This window comes from Stylophora pistillata, chromosome 2 (genome assembly GCF_964205215.1).
Source record: "Stylophora pistillata chromosome 2, jaStyPist1.2, whole genome shotgun sequence".
In the NCBI taxonomy this organism is placed as follows: domain Eukaryota; kingdom Metazoa; phylum Cnidaria; class Anthozoa; order Scleractinia; family Pocilloporidae; genus Stylophora; species Stylophora pistillata.
In genome coordinates, this window is record NC_142520.1 from 1,633,359 (window position 1) to 1,653,316 (window position 19,958).

Consider the following 19,958-nt stretch of genomic DNA (forward strand, 5'->3'; position numbering starts at 1 on the left):
AGCGCGCACAAATTATTCTGTCTTTACTGACAGGTTCTCTGCATTTGGACGATTGGATACCTCAGGATCCACTTTATGACGTTGGTATAAATAGTGACGTGAACTCACTCTATGTAGAAATAATCGACAAGAATCGAACGTACTACAAATGCACGATTTGGGGCCAAAAGATGTCGAGTAAACAAAGATTCAAAACCCACTTCAATTGTGTTCACGCCAAAGGTGAAAAATAACACAAGGCAATCACAATTTTAAATGTGATTACAAACGTGTTTTATCCTCGCTTTTATGACAGATGGATACCACAGTAGAAACTATGAGAGATACCTAGATGATCACAGTTTACCAATACCCAAATGAACAAAGTTTGACCGCAACAAGCGTTCAACAAATCGTTCTAACACAGCTATCTCGATTCCATAGTCTGTCGTTTCCACTGAACTAGCAGCCAGATTCCAATAGAGTCAAGTGCGTCTCACAACGAAGAAACGTTTGTACAAGAGACAGAAGCGACTATATGCGGTTACAGTGTGGCGTTGGAATTCTCGCCTACAAATGGATATGCACAGTTCGAAGCGTTCTCATGTTTATGATTGGTTTATGATTCTGGCACATCTGTGGACATGAGACATTTTCTATCACAATTAAAAACTTTTCATGATCATGGAATCCAAGAGGTCTTTGAGTTTGGAAAGCAAATCTGTGATGTGAGTGCACTGGATTAATTGCCAATTTGTATTTAACATAATTGACCGCTGCTTTATGAAAAATGCATGTTAACGTTAAGAATTACTAAAACCTAGTTTGAATAATAAATTTTATGATAAGCATATGCATGTATGTATTTCTCTTGGTACATTTTGTATAGCATGCCTCTAAAATTACACCTTGCCTTAAAACCTTCACATTCAAGTTATTGAGAATTTCTTGGAATTATTTGGACTTCAGGGTTATTTACATTGCCTCAAATTCAATTCCCAGAAATTCCCAAGAATTTTCCTTTCTTAACTTCTAGGTAGGTTGTATAGCTGAAAATTCCTAGGAATTCCAAGTCCTCAACAAACTGCAACCTTCCTTTCCCAGAAATTCCAAGCTTTTCAAATCAGACCTTACTTGCATAGTTGGGAATTGGAATTCAGTTTGCAAGGGAAAAGCTTTTTATCAACATTACGGCGTAATGACTTTGTTTTCTTGCAGATAACAAGGAACAGCCTGAAAGTGTGTTTTGCATCAGGAAGATCCTGGAACTTTTACTTATACCTACTGTGTTATATTTCATAACCATCAAAGTCATCACAGGGATCCCATTTGGAATTTTTCAGTTTATGTTAATTCTCTCTAGTCTCTATGGAACTTTTTAAGTTGGAGCCTCAGCACCATGGCTTTGTCATGTCTTATGTTGGTGGACTTTCAATTGTAAGTGAGGCAAGATCTGTTTAACTCCTGAGTGACCAAGAGAGAATTTCCACTTACAATATCAATACAATATCAAGCAGACAAGCAATGAGAATAAAGTAAAATGTCAATTAGGGGATTATTAAGTGATCCAATACTAAATTATTAATGAAACAGATGGTCACTTATTGTTACTCAGGACATTTTCAGTCTCGAGATCTAATGAGTAATTCTCCTAAATGTCTGGCATTGGATTCTTATGATGTTAGTGTGGAGAATTTAGTATAACATCAACTAATAATCCTTTAATTGAAATTTTGCTTTATTCTCATTACTTCTTTGCTTGGTATTGTATTTATATGGTAAGGAGTAACTGTGTCTTGGTCACTGCTGGGATTAAAATGATTGAGACAAAGACAGACAGAGAAGGCATTTTCAATCTGTGAGAAAACGTAGTTTATTGTAAACAGGCTTCTTTGATGATGCTTATCATTAGTCACTTGTCTTCTTACAAATCATGGTCAATAATAACGAATTATTCATTCTTCATGTTTTTGCCTCTAGGTTATTCAAGGACTTATTGTGGGTATCTTGTCAAGAAGATTTAGTGAGCCTTTTCTGTTGAGAGGTGCCATCTGTGTGATAGCATTGGCTTATGGGCTTTTGGTAAGGAAATTGGTGAAATGCTTTCAAAAGTTAGAAAACACCCCTCAGGAAAAAGGCAAGGTCCTGGTTGTTCACAGATTGGATAATGCTATCCACTGGATAATTCTCTATCCCATGGATGGTGCAGTATGTTTTGCTATCACTTATCTGCTCTTTATACAACTGGGTCCAGTTATTTTCTCTACTAATGTTGAGGTTTAAGTTAAAATTGGAGGAATCTTTAATCTGTGAGCAGGCTATTAGTACTTTTAGTACTTTCACACAAGTGTTTCTTTGCCCTCAAAAATTTTATTGCAGCTGCAATAAGTTTTGCTTTCAACTTCAGAAGTTTTAATGTATTTTTTTTTCTATTCAATCATTTCATTGCAGTACATGGCGACAGACATTTACCAATTTTGTATTGTGATCATTCCAATGGTAGTTGATGGGACAACATTGAATGTCATTACAACATCAGTGATGACTTAGTGTCACAGCCAGCAAAACAGGTGCTGTGTTAGGTCTCTCCATGGCAACCAACTCCCTTATAAGAACCGTTTCGCCAACCATGGGGAATATCATGTACAAGAATTATGGTTGGCCTTCATTCGGCCTCTTGGACTTGTTGTCAATGCTATTGCTGCCATATTTTTATTTTACCATGGTAAAGACTCATTTTAGTTAGCAAGCTTAAGATTCACTCACAGATATTGGTAGACATTGAGCCTCCCGGTTAGCTCAATAGATAGACCGCTGGACTGTTGTGCGGGAGGTCGAGGGTTCAAGCCCCGGCCGGACCAACACTCAGGGTCTTAAAATAATTGAGAAGAATATGCTACCTTTGTATAACATCAAGAAATGGTTAGACTATTCTAGTCTTCTCAGATAGGTACAAATAAATGGAGGTCCCGTCTCCTGCAAGGTTAGGGGCAGGAGACGTTAATTTCCCACGCACGAGATTACTTTGTGATGGATGTCCTCCCCTGGGGCGGGATAGGTGGGTATGGGATGGGTGGGTAACAGGACCCCTGTTGATACCAGTGTTCACTACACTGAAGGGGCTATCCTGTATAAATATAGACGTCTAAGTATTTTCATGTACATTAACGTTTTAACCGTTGTACAGGTTGGTGGTATCATAATTTATTTTTTAGAGTGCTAGAGAAAATTTGTCAGGGTTTGTTCACCTTCAAGGTGGCTGAACACAGTTTTCGCGCACGCTTTTGCTGATGCAATTCAGGATTGCGAAAAACAAACATGCCGTCAATAGAGCGGTTATTTTATTTACTCAACTTGTACCCGCACTATCTGTGCTATTTTCCTCAATAGTTGGCACAGTGTATTTAGGGCTTTAAACTTTTATTAGCAAAATGGTTTTAACTTGTGAGTATCGTTACAAGTTCATAGCATACAAATTATAAAGAAAATCCAATGACTAGATTTCGTACAAATAAACAAAACCGATTTTAAAGGCTTTTTTATATTTATTCATTTCGCCATGGCAATGGCACTCACGTCAGCTTACCTGTCAAAAACACAATTTGTGTTGTTAACTGACTTGCTGCCAGTTTTGGGGACTGAGAGATCAAGAGTTTTAAAGAAAATGGCGAAAGAAACACAAGTATCAAAAGCTGTGTTCAGCCACCTTCAACTAAGACACACAAATATTTCTTCACACTTCTGTCTGTGGCTGCTAAATTTAAAGGCATACATGCCTTTATTTTAATGCGCTCTCAGGAAAAATAAGATATTTACAAGTAATTCCTCTTGTTCACATATAGTTTATCAGTCAATAATTACTCAATTACTTACAAAATATATTATCAATCACAAGACAACACCTCAACACACATTCTACTGGCCACATTGATTCAATATTGGAACAACATTTTTTATATGTTATTGATATCACGTGAACAGCAATGCACTACTTAAGGTTACGTGAAATTTAACTGGCACCACAGAAACACTAACATCACTTTTTAGTGTCACAGACTTAGTTAACTAATGAAATTTAACATTGCAGAGAAAAATAAATTAACCATTGAAGAGGTTAAGATCTTGTGTCTGGGCATCTCATTAAATTAATTTGACCCTTCATTCATAAGGAATGACAGTTTGAAAATACAATTTCAGTAATTTTCCTTGTATGAATAACAAACGAAACTGAACTAATTCTAGACAGAAAAAATGTGATGAGTTTGTGTCCATTTAAGCTGTGCATTATTACCAATATGTATCTGCTAAAATGCCTCATTCGATCAAGACTAAATTATTAAAAAGAAATAAGTTCCTAATAGCTAAATGATAAAATCCTGCTGTAACTCTAAAATGATTGAGTGGTAAAGTTCACTAAGTTGGGGTCTACTTGTAGTAAGAATTCCTCCAAGAATTCTGTTGTGTTTTGTCATGCCTTCTAATGACCTTATGTGACAGAAATGTTACTCTTTATACGTCAAACATAAGGTGAGAGAAAGTTCATGCCATTCATTCCCAATGGCAATAATAAAGAAAAAAAAAAAACTTTTGCTTGCATTGCCTACTTATCTGAGCAACTGCAGACCCACCCCTTCCCTGACCCAACAGCAGTCAACTGATAATAAGGTTGGGTTAATGGGGGGGGGGGATAGGTGTGCAGTTTTTTTTTTTCAGATACTGACCTCACTCTGATGTAAACATGATGATTATAATAAAATTAATGGTATTTATCATGGCTGTTGAGTTTTTATCTGCAATCCTATTTTGAGGCAGGTCCAGCTACAGAATTGAATTTTGAATGAATGAATAACAAAGAACTGGACGTTAGCTCTTGGCCTTCTTGGATGATTTTTTCAGTTTCTTGTAGCAGGAGTGGCACACGCGGACCAGTCCATGGATCCCAAGGCGGCTTATTTCTGACTCATAGCTGCTACATCTGGAAAGCAAAGGAATAGGAAATGCTCTTCAATAATAAAGTAAGAAAAATCAGTTGATGGGGGCAAACTAGTCCTAAAACACGAGTTCCTTTAATTTTTAACTGGAACACATGCAAATCACAATTTTTGCCAGCGAATACCAAAACTCTCTTATAAGTCCTCAACAAACTGCAACCTTCCTTTCCCAGAAATTCCCAGTAATTCCAAGCTTTTTAAATCAGACCTTATTTGCATAGTTGGGAATTGGAATTCAGTTTGCAAGGGAAAAGCTTTTTATCAACATTACGGCATAATGACTTTGTTTTCTTGCAGATAACAAGGAACAGCCTGAAAGTGTGTTTTGCATCAGGAAGATCCTGGAACTTTTACATATACCTACTGTGTTATATTTCATAACCATCAAAATCATCACAGGGATCTCATTTGGAATTTTTCAGTTTATGTTAATTCTCTCTAGTCTCTATGGAACTTTTTAAGTTGGAGCCTCAGCACCATGGCTTTGTCATGTCTTATGTTGGTGGACTTTCAATAGTAAGTAAGGCAAGATCTGTTTAACTACTGAGTGACCAAGAGAGAATTTCCACTTACAATATCAATACAATATCAAGCAGACAAGCAATGGGAATAAAGTAAAATGTCAATTAGGGGATTATTAAGTGATCCAACACCAAATTATTAATGAAACAGATGGTCACTTATTGTTACTCAGGACATTTTCAGTCTTGAGATCTAATGAGTAATTCTCCTAAATGTCTGGCATTGGATTCTTATGATGTTAGTGTGGAGAATTTAGAATAACATCAACTAATAATCCTTTAATTTAAATTTTGCTTTATTCTTGTTACTTCTTTGCTTGGTATTGTATTTATATGGTAAGGAGTAACTATGTCTTGGTCACTGCTGGGATTAAAATGGTTGATACAAAGACAGACAGTGAAGGCATTTTCCATCTGTGAGAAAATGTAGTTTATTGTAAACAGGCTTCTTTGATGATGCTTATCATTAGTCACTTGTCTTCTTACAAATCATGGTCAATAATAATGAATTATTCATTCTTCATGTTTTTGCCTCATTCAAGGACTTATTGTGGGTGTATTGTCAAGAAGATTTAGTGAGCCTTTTCTGTTGAGAGGTGCCATCTGTGTGATAGCATTGGCTTATGGGCTTTTGGCAAGGAAATTGGTGAAATGCTTTCAAAAGTTAGAAAACACCCCTCAGGAAAAAGGCAAGGTCCTGGTTGTTCACAGATTGGATAATGCTATCCACTGGATAATTCTCTATCCCATGGATGGTGCAGTATGTTTTGCTATCACTTATCTGCTCTTTATACAACTGGGTCCAGTTATTTTCTCTACTAATGTTGAGGTTTAAGCCAAAATTGAAGGAATCTTTAATCAGTGAGCAGGCTATTAGTACTTTTAGTACTTTCGCACAAGTGTTTCTTTGCCCTCAAAAAGGTTTGATATCTTGAACAATGTGTCTATAAAGAATAATTGTTGATTCCATCGACCCTTTATTGCAGCTGTAATAAGTTTTGCTTTCAAGTTCAGAAGTGTTAATGTATTTTTTTTTCTATTCAATCATTTCCTGGCAGTACATGGTGACAGACATTTACCAGTTTTGTGTTGTGATCATTCCAATGGTAGTTGATGGGACAACATTCAATGTCATTACAACATCAGCGATGACTTAGTGTCACAGCCAGCAAAACAGGTGCTGTGTTAGGTCTCTCCATGGCAACCAACTCCCTTATAAGAACTGTTTCACCAACCATGGGGAATATCATGTACAAGAATTATGGTTGGTCTTCATTCGGCCTCTTGGACTCGTGGTGAATGCTATTGCTGCCATATTTTTATTTTACCATGGTAAAGACTCATTTTAGTTACCAAGCTTAAGATTCACTTACAGATATTGGTAGACCTTGAGCCTCCCGGTTAGCTTAATAGATAGACCGCTGGACTGTTGTGCGGGAGGTTGAGGGTTCAAGCCCCGGCCGGACGAACACATAGGGTCTTAAAATAATTGAGAAGAATATGCTACCTTTGTATAACATCAAGAAATGGTTAGACTATTCTAGTCTTCTCAGATAGGGACAAATAAATGGAGGTCCTGTCTCCTGCAGGGTTAGGGGCAGGAGACGTTAATTTCCTACGCATGAGATTACTTTGTGATGGATGTCCTCCTCTGGGGCGGGATAGGTGGGTATGGGATGGGTGGGTAACAGGACCCCTATTGATACCTAAGTATTTTCATGCACATTAACATTTTAACCGTTGTACAGGTTGGTGGTATCATAATTTATTTTTTAGAGTGCTAGGGAAAATTTGTCAGGGTTTGTTCACCTTTAAGGTGGCTGAACACAGTTTTCGCGTGCGCTTTTGCTGATGCAACTCAGGATTGCAAAAAACAAACATGCCGTCAATAGAGCGGTTATTTTATTTACTCAACTTGTACCCGCACTATCTGTGCTATTTTTCTCAATAGTTGGCACAGTGTATTGAGGGCTTTAAACTTTTATTACAAAGATATGTTAGATAAGTTAACGGTGCAAACTTAACCCGGCAATTCTCAGCTTTTTCGTCGTTACCGAAAGAACCCAGTTAAATGCAGCGCATGCGTAGTCAGTAAAAAAATTGCGATTGAGTGGAAAATTGCTTTCTCGGAAATATGCCTATTTCTAGAGAACCACTCATTAGAATTTCACGAAATTTGGCAGGAAAATACTTTAGGAAACAAGTAACTGGATTATTGAAAAACATTGATTTTCAACAAAGGAAACTTAGATAATCGAGTGAATCTTCAATGAGGGATAATTAAATATCTCTCTGGTAACTTGTCAGTATCGTTACAAGTTCGTAGCATACAAATTATAAAGAAAATCCAATTACTAGATTTTGTACAAATAAACAAAACCAATTTTAAAGGCTTCTTTTTATTTATTTATGTTGCTATGGCAACAGCACTCACGTCAGCTTACCTATCAAACAAACAAAGTTTGTGTTGTTAACTGAGTTGCTGCTAGTTTTGTCGACCGAGAGATCAAGAGTTTTAGAGAAAATGGCAAAAGAAACACAGGTATCAAAAACTCTCTTCAGCCACCTTCAACTAAGACACAAATATTTCTTCACACTTCTGTCTGGGGCTGCTAAATTTAAAGGCATACATGCCTTTATTTTAATGCGTTCTCAGGAAGAATAAGATATTTCCAAGTAATTCCTCTTGTTCACGTATAGTTTATCAGTCAATAATTACTCAATTACTTACAATATATATTATCAATCACTAGACAACACCTCAACACAGATTCCCTTACCATCCTTGTGCCACATTCTGCTTGCCACATTGATTCAATATTGGAACAACATTTTTCCTATGTTATTGATATCATGTGAACAGCAATGCACTACTTTGGGTTACGTGAAATTTAACTGGCACCACAGAAACACTAACATCAGTTTTTAGTGTCACAGACATAGTTAACTAATGAAATTTAACATTGCAGAGAAAAATAAATTAATCATTGAAGAGGTGAAGATCTTGTGTCTGGGCATCTCATTAAATTAATTTGACCCTTCATTCATAAGGAATGACAGTTTGAAAATACAATTTCAGTAATTTTCCTTGTATGAATAACAAACAAAACTGAACTAAATCTAGACATAGAAAAAATGTGATGGGTTTGTGTCTATTTAAGCTGTGCATTATTACCATTATGTATCTGCTAAAATGCCTCCTTCGATCAAGACTAAATTACTAAAAAAAATAAGTTCCTAATCGCTAAATGATAAAATCCTGCTGTAACTCTAAAAATGATTGAGTTGTAAAGTTCACTAAGTTGGCGTCTACTTGTAGTAAGAACTCCTCTAAGAATTCTGTTGTGTTTTGTCATGCCTTCTAATGACCTTATGTGACAGAAATGTTACTCTCTATACGTCAAACATAAGGTGAGAGAAAGTTCATGCCATTCATTCCCAATGGCAATAATAAAGAAACAAGAATTTTGCTTACATTGCCTACTTATCTGAGCAACTGCAGACCCACCCCTTCCCTGACCCAACAGCAGTCAACTGATAATAAGGTTAAGTTAATGGGGGAGGGATAGGTGTGCAGTTTTTTTTTTTTTTTTTTTTTTCAGCTACTGACCTCAATCTGATGTAAACATGATGATTATAATAAAATCAATAGTATTTATCATGACTGTTGAGCTGTTATCTGCAATCCTATTTTGAGGCAGGTCCAGCTACAGAATTGAATTTGGAATGAATGAATAACAAAGAACTGGACGTTAGCTCTTGGCCTACTTGGATGATTTTTTCAGTTTCTTGTAGCAGGAGTGGCACACGCGGACCAGTGCATGGATCCCAAGGTGGCTTATTTCTGACTCATAGCTGCTACATCTGGAAAGCAAAGGAACAGGAAATGTTCTTCAATAATAAAGTAAGAAAAATGGGTTGATGGGGGCAAACTAGTCCTAAAACACGAGTTCCTTTAATTTTTAACTGGAACACATGCAAATCACAATTTCTGCCAGTGAATACCAAAACTGTCTTGAGTATAAGAAAAAACCTATAGAAAGGGAAGCCAAAAGACTATCACTTACCTCGCACTGGTGGCGCCTCAATAAATTTGAATCTTATTCCACAACCTGAGCAAATGTTAGATGTCAGCAAATTCATCTTTGACCCAATGTTTAGCCATTTGCCATGCAAAAATATATGCGAGATATCAACTGAAAGGTCTGACTGCAACAACTGTTACTGACTACAACAAACTCCATGAATCTCTCTTTCTATGACATGTGATCAGCATTGATATGCATTTATCAGCGTTAACAGTCCCTACCAACAGCGTCAGTCACAGACCAACTGTAGATTCGCTCCCAAAGTCACCAACATGAACATTAGTATATGATGGTACATGGTTAGCAAGACTTAATAATGATAATTCATGACACTTATCATAATTTTTGATAATGTATACAAATATATGACCATTGACTATTATGTTTGAAAATTTATAGTAACTGGTGAAATGGGTTGACGAGTTATGAGCAATTATTTCATAAGAAATTCCATGAATTTTTGGAGGCTAGTCAGGTACGACTTAAGTGTACCAGTAGCCTTGGATTTAAGATTGGGCATAACCCAATCCAACCACACATGGCTGGCTGCCTTCCACTTCCGCCAGTACACTAACGTCACCTCCAGAAGGATCAATATCAGAAAGGATCTTCTTTACCTGGGAAGCGTGCTGTAGGTGACATATAGCTTCTTTGAGTTGATGTTTAGCTACCTGCGTGCTGCAGGTAATGTTTAGCTACCTTGAGGCTTGTCTTGTAGGCTTCCCTGTCACGATGCATCCGATTTTTATTTCGTAAATGTTGCGGAAGATAAGCCCCAAGGTAGCTACAATCTGTTTGAGGGCACCATTTCTTCCACCTCTCTCCTTTGTTCTTGCTTGTAGTAGTGCTGCATCTCCATTTCTTCCCGTGAATGCCCATGATAAAGAGGCCCACCGGAATTGCACATCCATCAAACAAGTCAATGGCTAGGTCAAAATTTGCACACAAGCTGCTCGCCATGTGAGCCATCAAAACTTGGGGAAAAGTGGTTCCAAAAGGAGCTTTCTCAGCTTTAAACAGATTTTTCAAAGCCCTGAATTCACCATTATCGAAATCTATAGATTAAAAAAAAATCAATAAATAAATTAAATTTATTTTTAGAGAGAGAGAAAAAAATTAATGGTCCACAATCTCACTAAAGGCTATTGTAACACTGCCTCAAAAATAGAAAATCTCTGTACATGTAATGTATATGCAAAGAAATAATAATTTTCCTTTGAACTCAATATGATTCCACAGCAAAGCGTATTACCTTCATTGTTTCTGAAAATATACATCAATTCTTGAAACCACTGACCAGTGTGTTACTTTTTTACAGTAAAATTTGTTCCCTTGAAGGGACAAGTTGAATATACGTGATTTGAAGCATTTTTATCAAATTATGGATAATGACATACATGTTGGGGCCTTTTTTTTTCAGAGAACCACTAGATTATTAATAAATAGACTACAAGTTTATAGGGAAGCAATGGCATGTCGCATCAGTAGCACGTCCATACTTACTAGATTTCAATATATCAACAAAAAATTAAGAGATTTGTCACCTGTAAATCTTCCTTACAAGCACATTATTATCTATTTCTTCACAAATTTTTAATTTATTAAGCTAGAATGAAAAGGCATGGATGCCATGCTTCAAAGCTTTAAACACAAAAAATAAACATTCCACAGACAAATGTATACCTTAAACATTTTCTGTAAAGTGAACAAAATAAGTTACAAATTTAACAAATTTAACAAATTGACAGAAAAGGGGATGTACTTCCAAGTGTGATGGTGGTGGTGGAATGTTACGGGTCCACAGTAATTCCCGTCATGCTGATTGTGGTGGCCCTGCCGATAATCAGGGAGGTTAAATTTAAAAAAATAATCTTGTGTGAGTTAGTTGAGGTGCTACTGTGAAGGTTGTAAAAACCAGATTTTGATTAAGTTTAAGGTTTTTCCAGTCACCTATGTTAAGGCTGTAATGAAAGAAAAATATCAGGGAGCCTTGAATATTGCTATGAGAAAAACTTTTTCTAGTCATCCAGGAACAAAAGTAATAGTATTAGAGTTAGCCTTGCATTCACTAAGTTTAGCAAAAGGTTTTAAATTTTTTCAATGGTTTGGTCTACCTGAAGGGATTTTGACTACATGGTCATTTCTTTTTCCCTCCGAGATAGACCTCCTCTGTTCCAGGGGAATCAAATTCTCAGATCCATCCATCTGGACATCGGCATTGAAAACCCACACATCAGAATCTGGCTGTTTTCCAATAATCTGAGAGATACAAATAACAATCATGCAATATCAAAGTGTAACTCATCTCTGATTTCAGGCATTTTGTAGTGAAGTGGAGGCTCTTGTGAGCAGCATCCTTGAAAGTGCTTAAAATGTTTCTATAAGAGAAAATTTTTATATTTTTGGTATGGAAAACTCTATGAAACGTGCTTGTTTCTTTTCATGACTGGCATTTTTTAATATAGTGAGAACTCATTTGGTTTTGAAGTGGGACTCATTGATTCCATACTGGGAATCATTGTTTCTGGAATGGCAGTCATGATTTTTCATGAGACGAGTCCCAGGAATCAATATTAGTAAATTGTAACAAACTCAATGGAAGTGATGTGAAAGTAACATTAGTGGCAAGGGTGAGACTCCAAATGAGAGGGGGGGGGGGGGGTTAGGGAGATATCTTCAAAAATTTCAAAATATTGGTGCACCCTGAACTAATATTAAGGATGGGTCTTCAAGAATCCCAACAACCAAAAATGGCAACCTGTTCAAGTGAATAACAAAAACTGGTTATCACTTGCAGTGAGTAGCTGGGTGTTTAAGGGTGGTTAAAAATATGTACTACCAGATTCAGCAGCACATTATTAAACCCTTGAGCACCCTCCCTAAGAATGAATATTGGAGAGTAATTTCTTTTACCTTACCTTGACAGGGCAATATTGCCTTCTCTTGACTGGTGGCTGTTTCATGGGGCGACCCTAAAAGCCGGAACGGCGGAATGGCGGAATGGCAGAATGGCGGAATGGCGGAAAATGACCCCAAAGCCTAAAACACGGAACGGCGGAAAATGACCCCAAATCCTAAAACACGGAACGGCGGAAAATGACCCCAAATCCTAAAACACGGAACGGATAGCAGGGCATGTTGCACAAATTTTGTACAAAGACACCAAGCGCTTGGCTCATTTATCCCCACGACGATAACACGCGTGACTAAAATTAAGTGTTATTAATTTTTTTCTTTTACTGAGTGGTATAAATAATAATGAACCATTATGCATGAAAGATAGCTGCGTTTTCGCGTTGTTAACCTGTTTAGTTACCTTTTGTTATGCAAAATTTGCCATGAGTTTTAGTCGCGGCATAAAAAGTCGCACAGCATGTGAAAACCAACTCGACATACCACATTACAATAAACAATTGTAACTTTGATACGTTTCCTGGTCACGTCTGTATTGATTTATTGAAACAATAATATCTCATATGCTTGTAAATGTGAGAACATCACAGGAACGTTTTCAGGCTTCTCAAAATATGACAACGTTCAGCCCCAGCTCCAAACTTAGACTAGCGTGAGAGCAAGCCCTCGTTACGAGCCCTTCAATACGAGCGTTTTTTCATCCACGAATAAGTTCTGGGACTTGAGTAACACTAGTTGAAGCGAGGTTTGCAGGGTGTCACGCGCGTGGGAATTTCTCATGGCGTGAAAAGACAAAAGAAAGTTAGCCGAAGGAAGCCGTCAAGAAGAATTTGAAGAATTTCTTCGCGACCAGGTGTCCAAAACACCACCATCCTATTGTGAAATTTACGGCTTACATATCAGCGAAGAAATAAACTTTCTAAACAAAAAAGAGGCTATTTCACCAATTCGTTCAGCGGATTTCTTCTGTTCCTCAACAAATTGCTAATCATCAATTCTATGGCGTTTAAATTGCCCTTTCTGAAAGGGAAGTGTAATTCAGACGGATCTTTGGATTGTCATGGTTTACCATTATTCGAGTGGAAGCATTTGCGAGACAAAGAAGAGGCTATCGGTCGAGGATCCTATGGTTTGGTTTTTGTGGCGAGAAACAATTCTGAGAAGGTCGTTATCAAAAAACTGTTAGGTGAGGACGAGAAGGAAAAGCGTCTTTTCCTCAAAGAGGCAAAAATACTCCATGGGATTAAAAGTGAACATATCGTTAGGTTTCAAGCTGTGTGCATGGAACCGTGTGCAATAATGCTTGAATATTTGTTTTTCGACTTCGCTCCCTTCGGCAGCTCAGAAATTGTCAGCAGTCTGGACCGACTTTTACAATATATTCACATTAAAGAGGCAATCGAACAATTTCCACTTCAAGAAAAGATCGCCCTCGAAACGGCGATAGGGCTTGCACATTTGCATGACCTTGGGATCGTCCACCGTGATATAAAGCCTGCCAATATACTGGTCTCCAACGCGTGTTTTAGGATTTGGGGTCATTCTCCGCCGTTCCGTGTTTTAGGATTTGGGGTCATTTTCCGCCGTTCCGTGTTTTAGGATTTGGGGTCATTTTCCGCCATTCCGCCATTCTGCCATTCCGCCGTTCCGGCTTTTAGGGTCGCCCGTTTCATGTACAATCTGCACAATTTGTATATGTATTGTGGAAGAAATGTCTCCTTTGTCTGGGATATCCACAGTGCATTACAATTAAAGGCATTAATAATTCTCTGCTGGCTCCCAAGTGTTTTGGTTGTGACAAAAAAAGACCTGTAGTATGTAAAGTATAACAGAAACTTTTACATTCATTTTAGTACATTGATTTGTTTGTCATTTTGATTTGTGTACACTGTAGTTTATTAGTATACTGTAAAACCACTATTCCCCTCTGCTAAGATGCTCCCCCTCAACTTATTCCCACAGATCCATCAACAAGATGTGATAATAATGATAATAAAAATAGTTGTAATAATAGTAATAATAACAATAACAAGAGAAATGAGAAGGGAAAAAATATCCTGTCCACCAGATTGCTTGAAAAAGATATTCTTCATGAAAAGAAATCACCCCCCCTCAATAGTCAAATGGTCGGCCAAAAGGTTGTCAGCCCCCAAGCAGTTGAAAAATGGAACTCGCATAATCAATGCTCTTAATTCATGTTCGCCATATTTGGAAACTTCAGTGATCAATAAAAATGGCGGCCGCGCTATCAAAGTGCCGTAGTTTTAAGGAAAGAGTTCTGCATTTCAAGGTTAAAAGTGCAGTATAAGTAACAATAATAAAAAGAGAAACATCAGCGTGATGCTCATTTTTTATTTATTTATTTTTTTGGGGGGGGAGGAAGAGAAGCTTTTCATCGAGAAATCGTCCTTGAAAGAATTCAAACTTGTTTTCCTCACGGCGAAGATCTTTCTGAGGTCAAAATCCCTAATATAAGAGAAAAAAAGATTTTTTAACCCAAGTGATGACCCCGACAGTCTAACAAAAGGCTGCAGCCCGTTCCTATTTGGCTTTCTTTTGACCTGTGTGAAATGTTGGCTTGCGGCACTCAACGGGTGAACCACGCGCCTGAAAAGTAAGGTTCTGTTCTCGCAGGAAGCTCCCTTCTTGCTCCCTCATGGACTTCGTGCGAAACCTATACTACCGTAGTTACTAAAACAAGGAATGACCTACAGTGAACTACAATGAGTTACCGTGGGAACAAAGAATGACCTAAACTGATCCACAATGACCTAGACTTGCTCACAAGTCGCGCTTTTGGGCGCGTAGCGCGAGCCGAGCCGAGCCGAGCGAGCGATAGCGAGTCCTACCACACCAGAACAGAGAACCAAGCGAACGACTTTCAGAAAGTCTAACAATGACCTACAATGAGCTATTATGATAAATTTCTCCGTAGAAGCGACGAACGCGTGTATCGTAAGGCTTCGTGAGGTCGTTCCCGTTACAAAGGTTGTGAAAAGATCGGGTTACGGAGTTGCGAAAGATTAACTAAATTACACGATAAAATCACGTGCGTAACGCAAGTGTGTTGCTGCGTTGTTCGTGACAGTAATGTTACTTTATTTAGTAGAGCCAGAGGGTTCTAGAATCTTATCGTGTAAGTATAGAAGTAGATGAGGCTAAACGTAGTTTTTAACTAGTTTTCACAAACGAAGAGAGTTGGATATCAGACGTGATCAGTTTCGCGGCGCTGTGATACGTGACCTTATTGATGGTTTGATCCGAAAATATCAATGAGTAAAAGATGTTGACAGGCCAAATACGACTCATAGCCTCATGATAGTGTGGAATTATGGGAGGCTTGTTATATAAGACCCTCAAAAACATCTTAAGCCAAAGGTTTTTCGCATTTTCATTTTATCATTATCGTCATTATACATGTCTAATTATAATACACCGTAAATTTATCTCCAAGCCAGAAATTCTGTTATCATTTGGCCTGGTATTCAGTAGACAAAAAGCAAACACGCCTCACATCCACACATGTCTCCTGTTTTTGTTCTTTTTTTTTTTTTTTGCCTTTTTTTCTAAAATCTTCATTTACTTCATTACAGGAATCTTACTGTAGCTCATTTAGATCATTGTAGGTCATTCCTTGTTTTAGTAACAACACCTATACCACTCTTGGTGATGGGCAATCCCTTTGATAGACTTTGATGTAGATAATCTGCAATTTCTTTTTTGAACAATTTCCATCAAGTAAACGTTGAATATATCTAAAATATGTATACATACTTTAAGTTAGCTTCGTCTTGTTCATCATCGAAGTTCTCCACGTGGGCGTTCAGTATATAACCAATTGGGCATTTCACAGATTCTTCACTATCTGGAACAAAGCCACCTACTGAAATTTGAAAGTTGGTAACGGCTTCGAAACCTGAACTTTTTTCGTACCCAAGACAGAAATCTATCTCCACAAGGCGATTTGGGTCAACCTCGCGGGTTCGTTCCATAGCTTCATTATTCGTAGCGGATGGCTGATTACCTGGTGCAAATCATGTCTTGGGCAGTTATGGTGTAGAACTAAAAGGGAAAGAGTCATATTTGAACAATCTTGGCCTAAACAGGATGCAGACCGGTTCCTTGTTCCATAAAAGGCAATACAAAGGAAATAATTAAAAGTGAAGAAACAGTGGTGGTAGAAAGATCATGCCTAAAAATATAATTGTATTTCAGTCACGTCTCTGCAGTGGAGTACTTTGGTTACTAGAAACCAATGATTTAAAGAATGTAAAAGAAGGAATTCAAAATCTGGTAAAGCAACAATGAGTGCTTTGATTATGAAATTCTGTTCTGACCAACAAGAATGGGAGGGAAAAAACGTTGATTACGTTTTAAAGCATAAGCGAACAAGGAAAGTGTGTTTCCGGCACTATTTAGGTCATAAGAGAATAGAAGCGATGAATAGAATAATCATAATCGTCTGCTTCGATCGATCTTCGTGAAGCCCAACTTAACCACAAATCTAGCACAATAAACGTGATGATCTGTAACTATATATGATGTAACTTTAGTTATTATTTTGTTATCGTATCTTATCTTTTTTAAATAAAGTAAAAATCTCTCGTAAGCGACCACCCTTGGTGTACGAAAAACTGGTAGCTTACGATAAAAATAAAAAAACTTCAATGATTAACGTGATTACATAAAGATGTTGACCTATTGAGCAAACATTAAGAAAATAGATAGGGTTTTTTTCACCTGAAGCTGATCAAGCATCAACTTTTGGGATATGTACAGCAAAGTTTACTTGTAAATGTGTCACTTGTTAATCAACATCAATGAAATCACAGACAGCCCAAACTCTGCGGAAGTTCGTTGAATTTATAAGAGAATGTATGAAAAATAAAAAAAAGCCAAACTACGTCCTAGATTCCATTTTTCGAAAAAAAATTGAAATAAAAATGACTTACCTTGTGTCTGTGTTTTGTTATTTACTGTCTCCTCGCCTCTAGTGCCATTTGGGCCATTCCATATAATATCCCCCCCCCCCCCCAATTGAAGGCATGGGATTTCCGAGGTGGAGGGAGAGGGTCACCAGATCGAGTCGGCAAAACTAGCCATTCCAAAGCAACCCGCTCTAGTGCTAAATTCGTGTTAGGCCTTTAGATGACGGTGCGTGCGTTATAAGTAAAGGAGCGGTGAAAAAAAAAAAAAATCGCACGTTTTTACTTAAAATTGGTAGATTAAATTCCCTGGCGAACTTTCTAATCCCGATAGATCATAGCGGTATATTCCTCACGAAAGGAAGGCCATTGCACCGGGTAGATGAGCTCAAAATTCTTGTAGATGTCATTCTTACCTCGTTCTTTAAGCGAAATTTAAAGTGGAATTCAGGTATAGCGATCAAATATCCTTCAGTTATTTCCTTCAACATCTCAATATTTGATTCAAAATTCTTCTCATGTTCCAATCAGTCTCTTTCAGAACGAAGAATAACCATTTATTTCTTTATTTATTTTATTTAACTTTATTTATACACGGGTAAAAACATCAGGACTTAAAGCAAATACTAAAATTACATTAATTACATTGTTAATATATTAATTTACTACTAATTAAATCTAATAAAAACAAAATTGAGAAAAATAATAATAAAGTGCCTACCGTACTTTTCATGAATGCCGTGTAATTAATTAAATCATTTATTATCAAAAAGAAAACCCCTACAACCGGATTTAAAACTAGCAAGAGTTTGTGCTTCTCGAACGGATTAGTAGGTAAGCTGGTCCACATCGCTGCACCACTGTAGCTGAAACTGTTTCTTTAGAAAATTGGTGCGGGGGAGTGGAAAAGCTAGTTTGCCCTCACAATTCCTAAGAGAGTAGGTAGGTATTGGATTCCTATCAGTAAACATTGATTTCAAATAATCAAGGGCGACAATAGTAAGAGAATAGTAAGAGATTTATAGACCATCGGTGGCTGTTTTTAATTCTCGTTGAAGATTAAGTTATTACCAGCCTAGTTTAAAAAAAAGATCATCCGCATTGGCATTATATGAAGAATAAGTTAAAATACGCACTGCGCGATTCTGTAGTTTTTTTAATTTGATAGAAAGGGATTTCTTGCAATTCCCCCATACGACACTACAGTAATCGAAATGAGGTTGGAATAAAGCATTGTAGATGCATAAGAGCGTTTCAAAAGGAACAAAAGATCTGATTCTCTTCAAGATGTCAATGCGGGAGGCAATGTTTTTGGAAATATGTTCGATATGTAGGCTCCAGGTTAAGTTTTCATCTATATATACTCCAAGAGATTTCGTAAATTCTACTTGTTTTCTGGGATCAACGTCAGTGGTAAAAGACGGGAGTCTATCAAAAGTATTTAACCATTCAGTAATTTTAGTTAGATCATCGTTCATATTTTCCTCTAGATGCGCAAAAGTGTTACTGGCAAAGGTCAAATGGGTATCATCTGCATACATTCTGGGAAGTGAATTAACAAGACAGTTAGGTAGTGATTGCGGAACGAAGAAAAACTACCGCTACTTGAAAGTAACCAAGGCATTCTTCTAGGATAGCGCTGTCATAAAGAAGAGAATGCTATGGAATTAATTAAATTGGCCAGATTTTATCAATTAATAGAATCATTACAATTTGGCCAACCTTTTCCAGGTTATTTCTGCAGGTAACGAAGCAAATATTGCGTAAAACAAAAGAAACAATACAAACAAAAAATAAAGCCCTCAAGATCAAGAGAGCTTTGTTGTTTGCCATTTTTTTTAAAATTCCCGCAGAAAGATCCCGTTTCCAGCACTGCATCTTTTACGTTTATCCACCTTTTGGGTTTTGAATTAATTCTACATATGAGGAGGGTGCGATGACTCCTAGTTAACTAGTTAAGAACTAAAGACTTGAAAGTACTTAAAAAGCAATGTTTTAAATTTGTACACTTAGCGATAGATGTATTAAAAGTTTAAGCTTAGTTCTGAAATAACAAATGTTTACATAAGACTTCAATATTAAGAAAATAATGAACGTTAATGATGTAAGGTCCCCTGAGTCCGGTCACAAGCATTCCCAAGAAAGAAAACTCGATGGAAAAAGTTTAAAATCAAGCGCTTCGCTAACGGTTGGGATGAAATCTGTGACTTAAGAAGCCTAGAGGAGGAAGATGTATTATCGATAGATCCTTTGAACAAACATTCCTAATATTATCCTACCAGGATAACTTATTTTCTATAGTTAAGCCAAGACACTTAGATGAAGACTTGAGCTCGATGGTCTTGGTGCCATATCTTAAAGCTGGCAGAGGGCCTATAAAGGTGGATCTAGATATTATCATTGCTTCAGTCTTTGATTCATGTACAATTAGTCTGTTGGCTGTGCACCATGATACGTGTAGCTGGGATAGAATACATCAAAGTGAAGAGATGATCATGTCTGTATCCCTACCAATGGTATAAACTGTGGTGTCTTTAGCAA

General features: G+C 37.2%; 4 protein-coding genes across 10 annotated transcripts in view; 2 read left to right on the top strand and 2 right to left on the bottom strand.

The window, feature by feature from the left end:
• LOC148736611 (WD repeat and FYVE domain-containing protein 3-like) overlaps positions 1–19,958 on the bottom strand; it is a 120,118-nt gene that overhangs the window by 44,088 nt on the left and 56,072 nt on the right. The gene's annotated exons all lie outside the window — the stretch shown is intronic.
• The window catches only part of LOC148736614 (solute carrier family 22 member 18-like), an 81,949-nt gene continuing 62,000 nt past the window's right edge, over positions 10–19,958 (top strand). The window contains exons 1-6 of one of the 5 annotated variants that reach the window (XM_088747664.1): positions 12–707; positions 1,198–1,416; positions 1,960–2,187; positions 2,431–4,994; positions 5,268–5,486; positions 6,550–13,004. In XM_088747664.1, the coding sequence (XP_088603790.1) occupies positions 1,348–1,416; positions 1,960–2,187; positions 2,431–2,529 (396 nt within the window). In that variant the 5' untranslated portion in view covers positions 12–707; positions 1,198–1,347 and the 3' untranslated portion in view covers positions 2,530–4,994; positions 5,268–5,486; positions 6,550–13,004. The other 4 variants (XM_088747667.1, XM_088747665.1, XM_088747668.1 and 1 more) reach the window with 4 other exon arrangements.
• LOC148736615 (uncharacterized) lies at positions 3,383–12,625 on the bottom strand. Of its 3 annotated transcripts, none has more exons than XR_015996278.1 (4): positions 12,498–12,625; positions 11,694–11,838; positions 9,559–10,634; positions 3,383–4,954 (listed from the first exon to the last, which is right to left on the bottom strand). XR_015996278.1 is itself a non-coding variant. In XM_088747669.1 (3 exons), the coding sequence occupies exons 1-3, from the start codon at positions 12,540–12,542 to the stop codon at positions 10,243–10,245; spliced, it is 582 nt and encodes a 193-aa protein (XP_088603795.1). In that variant the 5' UTR covers positions 12,543–12,625; the 3' UTR covers positions 7,410–10,242. The 3 variants fall into 3 exon arrangements, 1 of the variants encoding a protein (XP_088603795.1); XR_015996277.1 differs by lacking the exon at positions 3,383–4,954 and adding an exon at positions 7,410–9,355; XM_088747669.1 differs by lacking the exon at positions 3,383–4,954 and having other exon boundaries at positions 7,410–10,634.
• On the top strand, positions 13,459–14,158 carry LOC148736616 (mitogen-activated protein kinase kinase kinase 7-like). Its single transcript, XM_088747663.1, has one exon. The coding sequence runs from the start codon at positions 13,492–13,494 to the stop codon at positions 14,089–14,091; it is 600 nt and encodes a 199-aa protein (XP_088603789.1). The 5' UTR covers positions 13,459–13,491; the 3' UTR covers positions 14,092–14,158.